This window comes from Octopus bimaculoides, chromosome 7, assembly GCF_046866305.1.
Source record: "Octopus bimaculoides isolate indiv1 chromosome 7, ASM4686630v1, whole genome shotgun sequence".
Lineage (NCBI taxonomy): Eukaryota > Metazoa > Mollusca > Cephalopoda > Octopoda > Octopodidae > Octopus > Octopus bimaculoides.
Window position 1 is genome coordinate 96,395,972 of NC_142934.1, and position 21,161 is coordinate 96,417,132.

Below are 21,161 nucleotides of genomic sequence, written 5' to 3' on the forward strand. Positions count from 1 at the left end.
ATTTCTATATTTCATTTAAGTCTTGCAGTAAGTTTATGATATCTTTGATTGTTTGTGATGTGCTTGAATCTTTAGCATTGCCACAGTGTGACTGGCTGTAAATATGACTGAAGCCATACCTGAGAAAGTCATACCTGAGAAAGCCATCGCAAAGTAAAGTGGCTCCAGTACAGTTCTGTAAGAGATTCCACTTAGAATAAATGAATTTGTTGAGAAGAAGCCACTGACTTTTGAAACATCTCATGTCTGCTGGGATCATTTAATTGATATCATGTCATTCCATGTCCTTGGCACATTCAAATGACGGAGATGCTGTTTCAATACCTAGTCATAATACCATAAAAGCTGTGTGACGTAGTCCCTTCCTAGATGGTTACTATACTGCATAGCAGTAAGCAAGTCATTTTCTTTTAAAAAAATATATATCAGCTTTCTTCTGACTTTCCATTCTGTAACTTTGCTGATGTGGGAAATCAAAAATACAGGCTTTCGTTGTTTCCAGCATCTGCTCTGCTTCTCCCTTTATCAACAGGGCTTAACCGTATGCACAGAAGCTCTGGAATAGTGTTTGTAAAAGATTTATCAGAGTCTTCATACATAGATATAATCTGAAAAAAAACATCAGGACCTTCTGAATTGTAGCTCATCTAGTCTATGGTTGATATTCCATCTTTCTCAGATGAAGTTTTGACAAAGAACTCATCTAGCTTATTTATTACCATGTTTTCTAGTGGGGAAATGAAAACTCTTTGGAATTGTTCTCTCAGTAATTCAGTTATCATTTTGGAGTCAGTAAGTTACTTGCTTCTAATTGGGCCATATCTTTCAGTGCATAAAAGATGATTGTTTTACAAATTAGAAAACATATAAACTGAACAAAGGGCTTATTTTTAGATAATCCAAAACCACAATTTCTCTTTCTGCAGCCACCATGTATCTAATATCTTTAGCTTTATTGTTAGTTTTATATTTTTATGTTTTATTTTTAAATTTCAGATCTCTCATCTCTCTCACCCCCCCCCCCCTCTCTCTTCCATATATATGGAAGAGAGATGCTAAGTGGTCTGAGGATATTGAACTACAAATAGACAACAATGAAAAAGCTCCAGGAAACTAAGAAGAGCAATATGATGTCCCTCCCCCCTTATGAATTATGACTGGCTTGAATCCGTTTTTAGATTTTAAATGCCTGCTCTTCATACAGCAAGACCCATCCTTTTGATTTTTGCATAGAAACTATTAACCTTGATTTCCTTCCAGTCACAAAAACCTACCAGGGCCTGTTCTTTATTCTTGAAAAGTGTTTTTAGCATGGCTGGCTCCAACTTATTTCACAAAGACCACTTTCATCACTGTGTTTATGACAGTAGGGTGGGTGTTTGTCTGCACAAGCTTTTCACCAGTTATTCAGGATGATTTGAACCAGTTGCAACAAAAACTATTTTTATACAGCATACGCACAAGTATGTCAACACTTGGAGTTGTTTACTGTTCCTCAACTGACCATACACACACACACACACACACACACACACACACACACACACACACACACACAACTCTTTGATGTCTCCAGAACTGCATCTTTGAAACCACTCACCCATATCATTGTTGGTGATTTCAGTTACTTATAGTTTGATCAAGAAACCTTTCATGGGCCACAAATGACTAACACTTGAGCGATGGATTTGAACTTATCCCCAACAACGGGTAAATAGCATGTTGGATTTGCTATTTGCCAGTGTTCCTGAAACTGCTATCAGTGTCAATACCGAGAAAAGTTTAGGAAACTCTGATCATGCTATGGTCATAGTCAATCTGTTTGAACAGAAAGCAAAACTGCTACCACCACTGAACTGTACACGTTGACTGTAACAGAGCTAATTGCAACTCTTATTGTACTGAGTGCCCAGGGTAGCCTTAAGCTTATGAATGTGAAGATATCAATGTTATCCCTCAGCACATCTTTAATTCAATCCTAACAAGCAATTTGGGAAACTGCAATAGTCTGCCTTGCACCCCCAACCCAACCCAACCCACCCCACCCCACCAAAAATAAAATGCTGAAGATGAATACATAGAAGAAAGGATAAAAGAAGGAACAACAGATAAGCATATGAAGTAGGACATGAAAAGTCAGAATTTATATTGAAAAAGATGCAGCTAACACAATTAGAAAGTTTTCTGGAAATATGTGAATTTGAAACAGAGGATTCACTCTCTGGCCAGCTCCCTGCACAGTCCCTACACAGGACAGACAACTAATGATTCCAATGAGTGCATCAAGCTTATTGTCAAAATGCTATATATACAGTTGAAAAACTGCAAGTGCTTCATCTTTGCCAGTACTAGCAAAGTTTTGCAAAACCACCTCAAGTGCCTAGGCAACTTTCCTTAGTCTTGATAGTATTACTTATCTGTTTCTCAAATGTGGCCACCTCTTTTTACTGTATCAGTTTTTGTTCCTTCCAGTTGTACCTTAATAACTATGTTAGCTTCTGTTATGAAAAATTGTCAGTTATTCTTCTATTTAAGAAGAGGTAACAGCCCATAACTTGCCAATAATCAGCCAGTTGGTCTCATTGGTTATCTCACCAAATTGATGGAGTTCTGCACCTGAGAGACACTTTGCAATTTCTGGAACTCTCATAACCTTATGTGGATTTAGCCCTGACTCCAGCTGCTGTGGTCAACTGACTGAATGCTTTGAAGACCTCCCTCAGATCACAGATAGCAGTTCATGGGAGGATATTATCAATCTACTAATATAACTGCATGAGTCTAAAGTACATTAATATAAAGTTTTGATTTTCAGCGCCCAGCAACATATGTTACCATTTTTTATTTACCCTTCAAGAACTGTTTGTCCGTCCACACAGACGTTCTTAGCAAATTTATGAAGAATTCTAGTTGACCTTTGGTTAGCTTTTTTCTTTCCTTTCTTGTTTATCTACCTAACTTTGAAGTTTGTGCTTTACTTTTCTATGGTTTCACATTATGACTATGATTATTGGGACCACCACAACCACCACCATCATCATCATCATCGTAATCATCATCATTTTCATTATCGCCGTCATCATCATCGTCATCGTCGTCATCATCATTATCATCATCATCATTGTCATCATTACTTAAATTTCTGTATGTCTGATGAAACTTAATAATCTTTTGTCCTTTTCTTTGATACACAAATTTAATCATGGGAGAGTCACATGTGACAGAAAATGATGAGAGGGGAGACAAGAAGTGAGGAGGGGAAGCATATGCAGTAGGCTGTGGTACACACACACACACACACATATATATATATATATATATATATATATATGTACCACAGGGTGTTTTCTGACACTAACAATTCTGCCAACTCACAACTTTTAATAATAATAATAATAATAATAATAATAATAATAGCTTCTGATTTAGGCACGCAGTCAGTAGTTTTGTAGTCGATATCATTGACTCTGCTAGACTCTGATACCTTATTTTATCAATCCCCTTGATATGGATAGCAACAGATTCTTTGCAGGCCAAATTCACTGTGAAGATATTTATCCTTTGAGGTAGGATACTTATACAAGCTGCTCCTTGAGGAGAAAGAAGAAAAACAGGTCTAAGAAGTAATGTTTGTCCAACTTGACAGAGAATGCTTTCATCTTCAATGATCAATTTCTACCTACTGTTATTGGATACAGTTCACTGGTTTGTCTATAATTAATTGTTCTTTGAAAGAAAGAAAGTATTAGGAAACCAGACAACCTAACTAAATGCATTAGGAAAGGTTGGTGCCCTCACTGCTCAAAGTTTAAAGCAAGAGGGTTTCTGACCTGCTATCTTTAATAAAGTTGATAAAATGAATATCAGAAATATTCTAAAGTTGTAGCTGATTGTCAATTATATGTTTGAATCTATAGAGATTGATAATGAGTAATTAAGGATATCTAGAAATTCAGTGAAGATGTGTGGTCTTGTGCTTAGAATTTTGCACTTGTGGTTGTAAGATTGTGGTTTCAATACTTGGACTGGGAGGTGCATTGTGCTCTTGATCAAAGCACTTCACTTCACTTCACATTGCCCCAGTCCATTCAGTTGTAAATGGGTCACCCTGTGATGAGGGTCTGGTGTCCTGTTCAAAAGCAATATTGGGATCTTAGTTATTTATATATCAAGGAAACTGGATGCATGGATTTATAGTTTTTAGGATTTGAATCAGCAATGTCAAGTGTTACTTTTATATCAATTTAATCTGTGAATACAAGTTGTGTAAAGGACCCAGTTCAATTAATTGTAATCGTTATCCTCAATATCTGTGTCTGAATGAAAATCATTATATGTAACATACTTAATGACTGCTTCATTGATAAACTTTAGTGATACTAATTCACTGTTTGGCTTAGTTTGTGGATTCAGAGATTATTTATTATGTTGTGAGTTGTATGGCAGGATTTGGTTGGTCAACTTAAAAATACCACAAAGTTACAGAATTATGATTTCATGTAAAATTTCTAGTTGTATACTTGGCAATAGTTTTTTTTTTTTACTCTCCTTCTTGTTTCTTTACCTCCCTTCTCATATATATGTAAACACACACACACTACTATCTATTCTGGATGAAAATGTCTTGTACCCCTTCATGTTTTTGTGTAATATCGGAACTAAGCTTTCATCTTCATGTAGCATGTCACCAGCAAATCAGTCAAGTAGATTTTAGGTAAGCAGTTTTCAATACAAATTCTAAAGAACAGATGAGAACAGATCAGTATTGAGCTTCATCCATTTGAGGAAGAAGGGAACTGGGTGATAAAGGGTATCATATTTATTATCTTCCTCTGTAGGGAATTGAAACTGCACAGCTTACTTGGCTTGCAGAGATTTTACCTCTACTATATGGCACCTTAATGTACATACATTTATATAAATACACTTATATATTTATATATATATATAATGAAAATATATTAGATATAACTCTTATGACCAGCTACATATATTTATTATGTTAAATACATTACAAACACATTCATTGCAATGATGCTCCAATGTCCATTGTCCTCCTCACTCTCCACTCTGTCCTTCTTCCTCCTTTCAGCCATGTTGGTATTTGAAGAGAAAGAGCGAGTTGCCAATGATGCAAGTCCCCAATATATCGACGGTGCCTTTAATACGTCTCGCGGCAGTGGTGGTGGTTACAGTACTGCTGGGGGAGGTAGTCGAGGTAGGAACCAAATTTTATTGATTTAAATCTCATTTTCTTGATTTGCTTAGAGAAGAATTTGTTTTGCACATAACTACATGCATACCAACAAGCACATACACAGACAGACAGACACACATGCACATGCATGCATGCACACTTACACACACAGACACACACACACACACACATACACACGGACACACACACACACACACATTATTCTAGATTATCTGAGTAAACAAAAAATAGGTTTTGAGCAGAGACTCTATGAGTTAGTGCATTCTGCTAAAAATAGCAACCAAAAATTGTCTCAGAAAATTCAAGGACACATTGACAAATATACTCAATGGATGGTGCCATAGTCATGGATGGAATGTCTGCCTGTTATCATAACATTACTAGATCTTTGGTGCCATAGGGCTGAGTAGAAATAAAAATCAGACTTCATAGCTGTTTCCCTTTTAAATGATTAACTACCAAACTTGCAGTGAGCTGTGAAAGCAATTGCTGAGGCAGGTAAAGCATTGCAGCCATGGAATCCTGTTAAAAATGGCAAAGTATAAGAAAATTAAGAGTTAAGATATACGCGATTACGGAGCAGGTAGATGTGGCCATAGTGACACTGACATGAAGTGTGGGGAAAAGTGCTGACAGTGGGAAGGGCTATGGCAGGGTGAGGTGAAAACAATAAGAAATGTTTTAAGTAGGAAAATATGGATATTAAAACAGGGAGATTGTGAAATGCTCAATGGTTCAGAAGTTTCTATTTTATTACAACCATTCAGAAGGATTTTTGAGCAAAAGGAGCTGATGAGGGAAACTTTGTGTGAGTACTTGACCTACTAGAAATAACAGCTAAAGCATTCTCAAGTCACAGCTTATTGTATGGTCAGAGAGATAAATGTAGTCCTTTGATACACTAGAAGTATTGCCGGATGGGGGTCATATTTGAATGTTGTTGTCCAGATATACCCTCAGTCCAAATTGACCTGGAGCTAAACAGTATGTGGTGGTATCAAAAAGTTCCCAGACTAGTTCTGTAGTGTACCAACAGATGGCAGTACATGGTTGTGTGCACAGCGAGAGCTGGCAGTGACTTTCAGTAAGGAGTGTGCCATGTGACATCACTGTATTTACTTTGCTAATTGTGCAACTTGCGCTTTTGTGATCACGTGTGTATGCTGTGGTCTGTGATTTTGCCATGGACAGGAACAAAGAGCCAACATGAAATTTTGTGTTAAACCTGGGAAGTCTACAACTGAGACATCAAACATTCTTCAGCAAGCTTATTGGCAATGAGGCAATGGGCTGTACACAATTTTTCAAGTGGAATGGGCACTTCAAAAGTGGAAGGACATCTCTAGAAGACGATGAGTGACCTCAAAGACCTGCCATGAGTGTCACCTCTGGAAATGTGGTATTGGTCATAGAGAATTCGACCCCCAGGGCCAGACCATCAATTGAAAATCCTATTGTAACATTTTGAAACATTTCAGGGAGGATGTTTGGCAAGAGGGACTGGTTCTGTGGAGTGTGAAGAATTGGATTCTTTACCGAGCTCTCCTCACTCTCTCACCAAAAACAACATAGTATCACTTCTGCACCTGCCCTGTTCACCAGATTTAGCACCTGTGGGACATTGTTGTTGAGATCCTGAGTCCTCGACATACGGAAAACTACTTCTAGGCCAGATTCCAAAAGTGACAGCAATGCTGGGACTGCTGTGCACGGTGACTCTTTCAAAGGAGATGATGTTAGAATATTGGTAAATAAGCAATCTTTTATTAAACCTAACTAATCGAGAAACCATTTGATAATGCCTCATAATAAGAGAAACTCCTGTAAAAGGTACATAGATGTGCTTGCCGGATTTATGCAAGTTACATTTTTCAATCCAACTTTGAGTGCTTAACAAATTCAAGGCATCCAGCTGTGAAAACAATTTGCTTCTGCTGAAATCCCCTGATCCCCCCTCAGTTGAAAAATTGTTGTAAAAGAATGAAAAAGATACGTGTGCAAATTTAAGCATAAATATTTATTTATCCAAAGTTATTTCTTGATTTTTCTATTACTTAAATAGCTTGTGTGACCCTTACCTACTCATTAACAACATTAATTTCAGATACACAATAAAGTATAAAACAGAAATTAGTTTGCTGACTGGATCCAAAGAAAATATTTCTACAATGTTGCTTTCATTACACACACATACACATACACGTAAACTTAATGGATGTACATAGAAATGCCTATGGCTGCAATTCTCACATTTTACACGTGTGTGTGTGTATATTTATATACATATCTGCATATATGTTCATATATTTGTATTTGTGCACATGCACAAGGTGTAGGCAAAAAGTATCCGACTTTTGGCCAAAAAACCAAGTAATATTAAAAAATTCACCATTTTGATTTGGTCTTCTTCAAAGTATTTGCCTTGGGAATCTACACACTTCTGCCAGCATTCCTGCCACAACTGGAAACCTTTCTGGGAATCCCTTTTTGGGATGCTATAGAGCTGTGCCGTCAAATTTTGCTGAATATCCTCTGTTGACTCAAATCTTCTCCCTTTGAGTGTTTTTTGAGCTTTGGAAATAGTCAAAAAGTCACACAGAGCCATATTTAAAAAAATATTTCTAAGTAAAAATGACTTTAAAAATACGGTAAATATTTTATAAAAGACTCTTTTCTAACCTCAATGTGAAATAATTTTTTTCCATAGGATTTTTCGAGTGCATTCAAAAGATTAGGCTCCTATTTCCAGCCGGGTGTGTAAGAAATAGCTACCAAATCTTTCCTTCTCTGTGGAAAGGAGCTGTTTACACATGATTTCGATGTCACACTCATTGAAAGCATGCGAAGTAACCAGTTAAAGAAAAAAAAAAATCCATGAAACAAAACTCCATTGGTGAGAAACTCAGACATCCCTGGTGACCTGATGGGTCACGGGTAGTCTAGTATATATATATCTTAGATAATTAGATATGTTTCAACCAAAGGCTGCTCCAGGCCATGTGTAACTTATTAGCACCACATAATAGGATTTGCAAAATCATTTTTAAGTCAAATTTTGTGGTACCATGATCCATCTGCGGAGGGAGTTCTTGCTGAATGCATTGTATCCATGCTTATCTGGTATTCCTTGAAGAAATTTGTCCCAATATATACCATATATATATATATATATATATATATATATATATACACACACACATAATAATAATAATAATAATAATAATAATAATAATAATAAATGGAGCAAAACGCATATAAACAAAAGTTCCTTTAATTCCTACATATATTTCAAAATATATGTGCACTCTACTCCAAAGAAGTACTCTACTCCATGTATATATATATATATATGTATATATATGTATATATACACCACAGTAAGCACATGATTGCAAAACAAGGTGGAAAAAATAGTACTTGAATACCAGAGGTAGAGTAATATGCTTTATTAAAAAGCAGCAAAAATATCACAAAAACTGTTACTCAGAGTTTCACGTTCCCGTTCATTGGACAGTTTTGTTTAGAATATATATATGTATATATATATATATATACATATATATATATATATATATATATATATATATATATATATATATATGAGTAAAAATACATACAAAAAAGGGGGGGGTTGTATGATTGTGTATAGAGGAATATATTATTTTGTTTAAAAGAGTTCCAACACTGTCTGTTTTTTATGTTTTATTTATATTCCTTGTGGTATTTCATATTTTCTATACTTTGTAGTATTTCATCTGTTAAAGTCTGTCATACCAGCCATGATGAAATACTACAAAGTATAGAAAATATGAAATACCACAAGGAATATAAATAAAACATAAAAAACAGACAGTGTTGGAATTCTTTTAAACAAAATAATATATATATATATATATATATAGATAGATAGATAGATAGATAGATACACACACACATATATATATACACATATATACATATCTGCAGAAAAATCGCCTTCCAGTCCGTTTTCTGCTAGCCACTCGATAAAATTTCACATTTGATTCCGAATTCTAATCATTTTTATGATATTCTACATCTAATTATTTCTTTGTATAATAGTGCTCACTTGCTTAGTAAATATTGCTTTCACTATTTTATCAGTCATAATCTCTTTTTTAAAGAGCCAATCTGTTATATATATATATATATATATATATATTTATCATTAATAATTGGTAGAACTTACATTGGTGTGCATAGATAGATAGAGGGAGGGAGGGATACACACACGCACACACACAAAAGTCTGGTGCTGTGAGAACAAATAGGAATCACGTTTCCTTACTTTTCCAAATATACCCAAATTTAAAATGATCTGAAATAACGATATCATTCATTTGGCATGTGTTGAAATATGCCAAAACAATTGAATTGCACACAAATATATATTACTTTACATATAATTTATGTGTTAATTCTATTTACTGAAACTTGCTAAAAAGCATATTTTGCTTTATAGTAGTATCCCCTTATAGACACAATTGTCAGTAATCATACTGTTTCCATTTCTCTCAGCCAATATTTTTACATTAGCCTTCTTTCGAACTCTACATAATGCAGCATACAGTTGAGCCTGTGAGAAGAATTGTCTTGGAAGATATAGTCCAATTTCTTTAAAAGCCGGCTTGACAAGAAATTACTTGCGTGTAAATAGAAATGTAAATTTCATTTCTTGAGATACATATTGTATTCTTGGGATTAGCTGAGTTGGTCCTGCATAAGGACCAGAAGCAACCTCAGCCTCAGTAACATGATCATGTAAACTGACAATGATGTAGTGTGTGCCATTGCAATGTCAGAATCACAATCAAATGGAAATTGTGGCTGTGGCCGATGCCAGTGCCACCCGATTGGCTCCCATGCCAGTGGCATGTAAAAAGCAGCTACTACACTCTCAGAGTGGTTGGCATTAGGAAGGACATCCAGCTGTAGAAACATTGCCAGATCAGATTGGAGCCTGGTGCAGCCTCCTGGCTTGCCAGTCCCCAGTCAAACAATCCAACTCTTACCAGCATGGTAAATGGACGTTAAACGGTGATGATGGTGATGATGATGATGATGATGATATAGTAGCATCTAAATTTCTCAGAAGCATCATGCATCATTTTTCTTTCAGTTTGAGAAAGTGTGGTGGAAACCCTGATGGTGTGAGTTTGGTGATGAACTCAATTGGGTACAGAGTTTCATTATCAACTGTATCTGAGCTTCTGTATGTTTTTAGCTCACCAGGGATCCTGGTCAACAGAAAATCATTCACAAATTGTGCTGCTTCATTTGTTGGAGTAACAATGGTTCTATTTGCAAGCCACACAGGGTTGTTTTTGAGGTTAGCATATACAAAATCACACAGACCTGAAAGAGTACCACTTTCAAGGCAAGGGTCATTGGGTAGTTTGGCTTTGAATTCACCAAGGCTTTGTTCAACAGAAATGTTTCCATTTCCTACATCAAGAAGGTAATTAGCAAACTCTCTTTCATCAGAATGACCTTCTGTAAGAAGTCTTGGATTCGTTGCCAACTCCACTACTTGCACATGATTGCAAAGGAAAGATCTCTTTAAGTGTTGCATCAACAATTTGACACCATTATTTCGAAATAGAATATTCTCCTCTTACACACACACACACACACACACACACACACACACACACGCACACACACGCGCGCGCACGCACACACACACACACACACACACACACACACACACACACACACACACACAGACAGAGTTGGAATTTACAAAAAAACACAAAAGACGAAGATGGGTGTGTAAATAACAAACAGATGTATTAGTTTAACGCTCGGGAAGTGAAAAAATCTCATACGTTTCAAGCCTACGGTCTACGACAGAAAGGAACACAGAAATAAACAGGGAGAAAAAATAGAAAAATGTTTATTGGCTAGTGATATATATATATATATATATATATATATATATATATATATATATATAATATATGAGGGCAATAAGATGAAAGTTTTTTAAATGCAGAGGTGCTATTGGAACAACAGAAATACTGGGTAAACTACCCTTGATCCCCAGAAAAATTTGTCAGCAACCAGCCATGGGACTCAAAAACCATATCCCTCAAAGACTCCAGCTGATAAATCTATCCATCAAATTAGAGTCTAAATAGTATAGCTTTTATAAAACATCCATGTGTGTATAAATGTAAACAAAAGAATATTTGTTGCTTTATTAGAGGCGTTGAAATGTGTATTGCATGATGCAGTTAAGAAAATGAAATGTTTTCAAATGAAGAGTTGCCATTAGAACAGCAGAAATACCTTGCAAGGTAGAAAAATTTGTCAACAACCAACCGTGATCCTATTTATGGCATACAATGCACCTTTCGATGCTTCTAATAAAAAAAAAAATATTTCTTTGTTTACATTTATACACACATGTATGTATGTATATACGTATGTATGTATTTGTATATATATATATATATATATATATATATATATATATATATATATATATATATATATATATATATATATGAATGTATGTCTGTATACAAACATATGCATATATACATACATTTATATATATATATATATATGAACGTATGTATACATGTGCATGTGTGTGTGTGTGCACGCGCATGTGTGTACGCGCATGTGTGTTTAACAATGTCTTCTTAATTCTATTTCCTTCTTATTCTCTGCCTTGTGTTCATATATGTATCTTCATGCCCATGCATATGTCAACACACTCACACACACACACACACCTCACCTTTCTTTCAAATCACCAGCTACCAGTTTTTTTTTTTTTTTCTTGCTTTTGTTTTTGTAAAACAAACCCAAATTGTTTGCTGCTAATGGGTTGGGTTTGTGGAAAGAAGGAACTTTTAAATTTTGGCAATGCCATTTGGCTGACTCTTGAAGTTAAAATGTTAGCAGACTTATTATTAGCAAAAACTATATTTCACAGCTTTAAATAATTGCCTGAATACATTACAACTGTACAAACAACAACAACAACAACAACAACAAACCAGCCAGGAGTTATCAAATGTGATGATATGTGGAAAGTATATTGTGAAAAAGCAACAAAAACAAAAGTTAATAACAAATGTTGTTTTGGAATGGTATTGTGTTACACTTTTAGTTTCCCTTTCTTTGTGCGTGTGTGTGTGTATGTATGTGTGTGTGTGTGTGTGTGTGTGTGTGTAGATATTTAATTTTCTTTTGTCTTCCTTTTCTTTCCCATCATTATTTGATGTAAAAGGAAAACTTGTTAAAGACACATTTTAAAGACATACAATTTGCTTGTGTTGAAAGACATAGTTTTATTGATTAGTAATTAAATAATTATAAATATAGAAATGATGATGATAATAATGATGATGGTGATGCTGTTTTTCTTAAGCAGGTAGAGATTTTGTCATTGTTACCTTTTTATTGAGGCACTGCCAAAATATGATGACTGAAACCATTTTTTGTCATTTGCTCGGCTGTAGTCATAGGAATGGTGATAATAATAATAATAATAATAATAATAATAATAATAATAATAGTAACAAAGATTTCTTTTGAATGGGCATAAAACTACAGATTTGTTTTGACTTCAAATTTGATATTGTAACATTGTTGCTATTCTTCAGAATATTATCAGTGGAAAAGAATTGAGATGGCTTTGTGGTGGTAGTAGTAGTAGTAGGCTTGATTGTCATTGTCTTTATTGTGGTAGTAGAAACAGAAAGTATTAGAGTCTTGCAGCCTTTTTTCTGCTTGTGGGTTTTTACTTTCTAAATCGAAATCCCAATGTGAGAGATTTTGCTTTTCATCTTTCCAAGTTGATAAAATAATATACCAGTCCATTACTAATGGTTATAATTGTTTCCTTCCCACAAATTGGCACCTTGTGCTTATGTAACAACGACAACAACAACTGCAACTACTACAAGATAGTTATATGTGGAATAACGTAGATGTTTTTTATAGTATGTGATAAAAGAATCCACTGAGGCTGCTCTGTGATGATAATATTGCTACACTTGTCTGAGACATATCTAAGCAGTTAGAGAGTGAGGTCACTGCAAATCACTTGCATGTCAGAATAAAAACAGAAAAATGAAAGTTTATGCCATCTTTTCTAATAGAAATATCATTTGGAAGGAATTAGAAAAGTATAAGAAGTTTTAAATAGAAAAGGCAAGATGTTGGATATATATGGGCAATTAATAAAATACCAAGAATGATTAATGCAGTGGATATCATAAAAAGAAGAGGTAAAAAAACGTATCAGGACTTGCAACTTTATACCCATTTCCAAAATATTCTTATTAAACATATTTTATACAAGATCTTAGTTTTCAATTGACTCCCATACAACACATGCAACTTCCAAAGATGAAAGCTTCCATTAAACAAGAAAAAACCAAAACTATGTTATAACAATATGTCTCAATTTTGTTCAAACCAGATTGAACTTGTAAACTTTCTAAATGTCGATGGAGATTAGGAACTTGTTTTGTTTCCACTTTAAAATCTGTACTCACTGTTTTGCTTCAGATGGAATGAAAGCTTAGAAATTGAAATTATGTCTCTTTCAATCTGAATCCTTACCATCTGTCATACGAAGCAAAAATGGGAAAAGTATTTTAAACTAAGCCTTTACTTGATTTTCTTTTTTTTGCCTTTAAACAGGTTCCTCATCTACAACTGCATTGCCAAGCCCTTCAATTGTGCATCTTGGCCAACTCCAACAACTGAAGATTCCACCCAAATCGTTTTGGCAGTCAAAGTTTGAACAACTTGACCCAGGTTTTATCAAGATCAACTTTACCATCCCTGATCATGCTGTACTAGGTATATACGGACGGAAAAACCTACCGCCAACACATGTCCAATTTGAGTTTTTTGAAATTTTCAGTGGCTCGAGACTGGTGAAAAGGTCACTACCTTGGGTATGTGTTTTGAGAACTTCTTTCAGTTTCTTTCATTTTCCAATATTCTAACAGTTGATGCAGCAGCAGCAACTCAGTCTACTTTTCTTCAGCTTATCATTTAAGCTAAGTTATGCTGTATTTTCTTATATTCTTTTACTTGTTTCAGTCATTTGATTGCAGCCATGCTGGAGCACTGCCTTATAGGGTTTTTTAGTCTATGAAATTGACCCCAGGACTTATTCTTTGTAAGCCCAGTACTTATCGGTTTCTTTTGCCGAACTACTAAGTTATAGGGATGTAAACACATCGACATCGGTTGTCAGGTGATGGTGGGAAGACAAACACAGACACACGCACAAATGTATACATACATATCTATCTATCTATCTATCTACATATATACATGTGATGTGCTTCTTTCAGTTTCCATCTACCGAGTCCTCTCACAAGGCTTTGCTTGGTCCGAGGCTATAGTGAGAAATGCTTGCCAAAGGTGCCACACAGTGGGACTGAACCTGGAACCATGTGGTTTTTGGAAGCAAACTTCTTACCACACAACCATGTTTGTGCCTGTACTCTCTACAATAGAACATATTCTAAAACTGGAACTATACTGATAATATTGCATTCGTTTTTTGTTTGTTTTTTTTATCCTTTGTAGATCACAGTTGTCTTTTTACTTTTGGCGCTGAGTTCCATTTTAGAAACAATGTGGTTGAGTTGATGTAGTATTTTTCTATCAATGCCTACTTGTTGAATTCATCTTCACTGTATATCGAACACAGATACTTAATGCAATCAACCAGCTTAACAATTGTTTACTTCAACACCTTGAAATGGTCCCTGAAACACACTTTGTATTGTAGAATGTACTATCAGTGACCTATCCTGTTACTAATTACAACTCTCATAACATTGCAAGTATTTCCATTCTTCATGTTCAGAATGGACTGAAGAACTTTAAGGGCTTCAATGAAATATGTGGAACTGTATTTTCCTTTGTATTTTATTCAGATGGGATTTATAATACAAAAAAAAGTATTACATGAAACTATGATGCATTTTTAATTCCTAAAATCTTACATTATTATTAATATTCATGTAATAATGTTTTGTTAAAGCTTGTCATTTAAATTTGTGCTGTTTATTACAAACAGTTTCTTATGGGTTGGTAATATGAACTAAGTTGGTTTCAATAATAAGATTCAAAGTGTTCAATCAACAGCTTCTCATTTGTCTTCTCAAAAGTAAAATTTGACCAAAGCTATTCAGCAATAAAGACAAACTTCCTTTTATCTTAACACTCTCATATACATCATATACATCCCTTACAAACAGTGCCACTATATTATGCTTCCACGATTACTAAAAATACATGAACACACACACATGCATGCACACACACACACACACACGCACACACACGCACACACACGCACACACACAGACTAACAGTTTGTTGAGATGGTTGATATCTCTCTCTCGTTCAATATCTTCTTTCACAGTTTTAGGTAAACAGCCTACGTTGATATAAGCCTCGACTACATGTCAGGACTTTGTATCGAAATTAGGCTGAGATTGATTTGTAAGGTGATGATAATGATAAGCCTATGAGATCAGTTAATGATGACATAGAACTCTACTGACAATATCATTAATGAGTATTGCGATGATATCAGTGTTTACAACATTGCTGCTGATGTTGAGGAGTAAAATTAAAATTATAATGATGATTATAATGTTAAGAACAAAAGCTACAACGAAAATGTTTACAGGAAAATTAATATTGCCAATAAGAGAAGATAAGGATGACAAGCATATTGGTGGTAGTGGTAGCAAAGTTATGATTATTGTTGTTAATGATATCTATGTTTTTGGTCTCTACAACAGAGAGATAGCGCAGGCAAGAACACAGCTATCATCCAATACTTGACTGCAGGAGTGTGGTACTTTGCCATCTACAATGACAACATCAAACCACAAAAGGTGGCATTTGTCACCAATGTAAAAGGTAAGTACATGTCTGCTATTGTACCTTGTGCGTGTGTGTGTGTGTTAGAGTTAACAAGTGTCATTTGTTATCAGTGTGAAATGAAGGAACAACTCTAGTCTATGTCTGTACATGTGTGCTTGTGTATTTGCCTGTATATGTGTGTGTGTTATTACATGTATAAATAAGCTTGTGAGGAGTTTGTGTTTGTGTTTGTATTTTACAAAGATTTATTATTAGTCGTTGATGGAGCTGGAAGAAACATCTGAGTGTGAGAATACTTTCCTTTTCATTATTTAGTTGTTTCACACTGAATAACTCAATGTGTTGATTTTAACTTCACAATTCTCCAGGGTTGACGAAAATAAACATTGGTTATGTGCTAATCCAATTAATTATATGCCCACCCCCACTTCCCCACCAAATTATGTGGTTCTATGCATGAGTTGGAAATAATGATTATTTCTGGTAGTGGGGGTGGGGGTGGGGAGATGAAGCTGTAGATTGCTGGAATATTTACATTATATCATTTAGTTTCCGACATGGTATATCTTAAGTGAACATGTCACTTTGTCTTTCATCCTTCCAGGTTTTATTTAAATAAATACTAGGTTGATCCAGTTGACTGTGCAACCAGCCATTAACAATTTAGCCTTGAGGAGGATAGTCAAAAGAAATTATAATCTTTTAACCAGGCATAAAGTCTTGTGTTTACGGGGACACCAGGAAATGGATGTTGTGATATTTGCACCTTTCCCAACGGCTTCAGTTGTGTAAAACCATGTCACTGTGCTATCTTACTGTTAACTTGCCTCTTGCACTACAAAATGTTTTTTTCCCCATTTTTTCTTTTTTCAGATGTCAGTATTAATAACATTATCATTACTCCAACATTTAACATTCAGCAGCTGCTGTCTCCTCCAATCGCACCAGTTAAAATAGTCATTCTTGTTTTTTTATTATTTTACTGTTTCCAGTTGTTTCTCTATCTCAAGTCACCCACCTCCCATACATACACAAAATATTCATTTAGCATGCGTTTTATTGCAAAAACACTTGTTCATCTGACGGAAATTTAAGAAGAAGGCATAGAAAAAAACATACCTTTTTTTAAATATCCTTAAAAAAAATAGCCCCTCAGTAATCATAGCAAATTACATGTCTTAATTATAGCATCAAACTATCAAAGATATTAAACATGTTAGCTTTTAATCACAGTGGTAGAGGCTTGCTAGTTATTTTGGTCATTTTGTAATTATGGGCACTTTAGATGTGTGTGTTTGGTTCTTTCGAAAATTGTAGCCACTTTGCAGTGAACAAGGACTGTTATGACGCTGGTGTTGGTGTAATTTAGATTAAGTTGTTGTTGTTGTTGGTGGTGGTGATGGTGATGATAGCAGAAGTAATAGTAGTAGTTGTTGTGGTGGTGTTGATAATTTGGTAGTAATTATGTTAATTGTAATATTTTCCTTTTTTTTTCCCGATCTTTGTTAACTGGAGCTTAACCACACTAACATTAAAACTACTGCTATTACAACTACTACTACTACTACTAATAATAATAATAATAATAATAATAATAATAATAATAATAATAATAATAAATGAAAATAAAAAAGCAACATAAAAGTCTATAAAGTAAAGCATGAAAGTTAAGGAGTTGCTGTGACTGATCGTGATGATAATGGTGATGGTGTGTAAATGAGGGTGGCACTAGTGATAGGATGAGTAGCTGGCAATGATGAAGATGATGATGGTGTATATGCTTCCTTCTTTGTCTATTTTATAATGCAAGATTGGATTGTTTTGATCAAGGAATTTAAGAATTTATGTCCAGTGCATTTTTCTATCCATTTCTCCCTAATTTGCAAATGCTGCTTGCCATGGTTCCAAATTTCTGGCAGAGTGAATTGCGTCGGGATGCTCTTTTTCTCACAGACAGTGCCCAACTGATCCTACTTTACTGTGTAGTCAACAAAATCAAAAACAAACAATGCACATGTGGGAAATTAAAAATATACAAATGGCAACAATTTACCCATCACACCCTGTATATATTTTATTTGATAAAATCCTAGTTTATTGTGGTGATGTCTGAGCTTCATCTCTTACATCTTAATTAATATGAAACAAGATATCTCACAGTACTCTAGTCTCTTAGTACTCTTGACCTAAATTTTGTGGTTCGTGGATTCAGTCTTTTGCTTAGTTTTATGCCAGTACTCTACTCTAAAGCAATGATTCCCACTGATGAATTATGGGATGGAGGATATTGTTATGGGATAATATTATGGTGTGTCTGATTTTAATGCAATACCATTTATATTTGTGCCTTAGTTTTACCAATATATTTTCCCCAAACTGTATTATCATAAACAGCTATAAAATATTTAGCCTTATTCCATATGCCCAAGTCCCAAAACATGCAGATTAACAATGTCTGGAATACCAACTGGTACTGAAACTAAGTCCCTGTTATTGAAAGCATTGTGTGGTCCCTGTGTTTTGATTGAATAAATGCTTGCTATAACTGATAAAAGGATTTGTCATCTTCATTGAACTAGGCAAATCTCTATGTAACAATTGCCTCGCTTGCTTGGAACATCATCAGTTCAGTTTTAACAGATGCCAAGAGTTAATTCATTCATATCCAAGTTGTTAGGATAATTGCATAATAGTCCCCATGTAAATTGATTTGAAATAAAAGAAGATTTGTCGGCTAATTTTCATAGATTCTAGGCAAGATATTTCCTAATTCCCTGTTTTTATTTTGTATTTTTTGAACTGCAACTTTTGTGCTTTATGTGATTTTGTTATACCAGTGATATTCTTATAGGATCTCTGATATCAAATACTGAAAATTCAAGAAATAAATCATTTGGGAGAGATTTACAACAGTTTTTAGTGTTAAATTTGGTATTTACATCAAGCAGTAAATAGATATCATCAAACATGTCTGTCTGTTCTTACAATGTGATGCTCGGTTATGCACACGCACACATTCTCCTCTCTCCTTAATTCTTTCTATCTCTCTTCTCTGGAAGAAATGGACTGTGGTCAGACCAAGAGTGGGATAGATACTACTATGTCTAAAAGGTCCAAAGATACACGATATGTTATGAAAGCACTTTTATGATTCAGTGAAGGAGTTAAGGGCCTGGATAAGGCATATATATATATATATATATATATATATATATACACACACACACACACACATACATACACATATGTGTATCTGTCTCTCTATCTATCTATACATACATACATATACATTCATCTAGACATACAAATACACACACACACACACACATGCACACACACACACACACATGCCTTTATATATATATATATATATATGCAAGTGTAGAGGCAGATGAATATAGCCACTTGCACACACACATACACATTAAATTTGCTATTTTATTTGTTTATAAAATCTTGTGGTTGCTTAATTAGATATTACTGTTTTATTTCTTTTAAAATTTAATTATGAAACTTATTTTTTTCTTTTAGTTGTTTATTTATTGATATATTTAGTTTTAATATTGTAATATTTTATTATAGAAATGGATACTAACACAATTACAGAATGCATTGTTGATTTAATTATAGAATACAATAATTTAATCAGAAAACACAAAGATAGATTAATTGTAGAATCTTGCTGGAGAACAATGGCAACAGTAACAAATACAATAACAACAACAATAGCATTAATAATAAATACCTAACATAGCATCAAATCAAATAAAATTCAGGAACTGCAATCTATTGTTTGTGAAAACTGGTGCTGTTCCTATATTCTGTATGCAGACATCAACACACACACACACACACACACACACACACATACCTGTGTTTGTTCTTTCACAAACACTACACACACACACACACACACACACACAAACAGCACGCACCACATATGCATGTATATGTGCATACACATACATGCACACACACACACACACACACACTCACATGTCACACAAACACATGCACACTTGGAAATCACAGCTTCTAGGTAAATGTTATTTATACTCTTGAACCTTTCTCTGCAAATAACATTTAGATTGATTTCAAGCTACAGTTACATAACACTGCCTGCAATATCTTTGGCATAATTTATGTGAAATCAACAGGATCAATTTTGTTGTCATCATCATCATCATCATCATCATCATCATTATTATTATTATTATCATTATTACTATTATTATTATTTTGTTAATACTTCCAGACAAGAAATAAATTCTTAAAGAAAAATTAGAAATTAAAAAAAAAAAACAGAAAGCAACTGTAGCTAAGCTGTACCCATTAAAAATAAATTGTTCTGCTATTTATACTCAAATTTATGGAGAAATAAATGTGATGTTGTGACTTTATGTATTTTCCAAAGGAACATTGGTGGTATAAAAAAAAAGGAAATTTGTTTCAACCAAAAATTGTAACAGCATCACAGTCTGAACTGGTTAGGAGGAGTCTAAGCTCTTTCACTATGGCAGCTTGTCAGGTCTGTTTATAAATAGCAACAGTCATAAAATCCAATAATGTCCTAAACAGAGAAGTATTATTGACTTAACAGCAGTGTTACATTGTAGACATTTGTTGTTTGACAACAAACCTTCCACCATTGTTTCCTTTCCCTTTGCTTGTGGTGGAAGGAAAAGGGTGAGGATGGTCAAATTTTTAGCTCTGGTCATCCTAATGTAGTTTTAGAAGAGATTTATAAAGTCTGTGATAGTGAGATATTCTAGCTGCTAATTACTTTTGAGAGGAAATTTATAAACCATAGATATACTTGTGTGAATTGACAGGCACGGAAACCAAGCACTAGAATATTTCTGGGAATGTCATCTGTAACAGGAAAATTTAAATGGGTCATTTCTTCTTTGGGCCTTAAATTAAATATGTGGCCATTACTGGCAGCACATAAACAGTATCAGTTAAAAAAAAAAAAAAAGTCATTAGTAATAACATTGGACAATTTCTCAGAGCACCTTCTACCTAAAGAACATGCAAAATATAG

General features: G+C 34.4%; 1 protein-coding gene across 35 annotated transcripts in view; it reads left to right on the forward strand.

The window, feature by feature from the left end:
• Positions 1-21,161, forward strand: part of LOC106883309 (teneurin-m) — a 572,946-nt gene that overhangs the window by 358,401 nt on the left and 193,384 nt on the right. For all 35 annotated transcript variants that reach the window (XM_089355687.1, XM_052969800.2, XM_052969805.2 and 32 more), the window contains 3 exons: positions 5,093-5,218; positions 13,901-14,160; positions 16,033-16,153. In XM_089355687.1, coding sequence (XP_089211813.1) covers positions 5,093-5,218; positions 13,901-14,160; positions 16,033-16,153 — 507 coding nt within the window. The remainder of the gene's footprint in view (positions 1-5,092; positions 5,219-13,900; positions 14,161-16,032; positions 16,154-21,161) is intronic.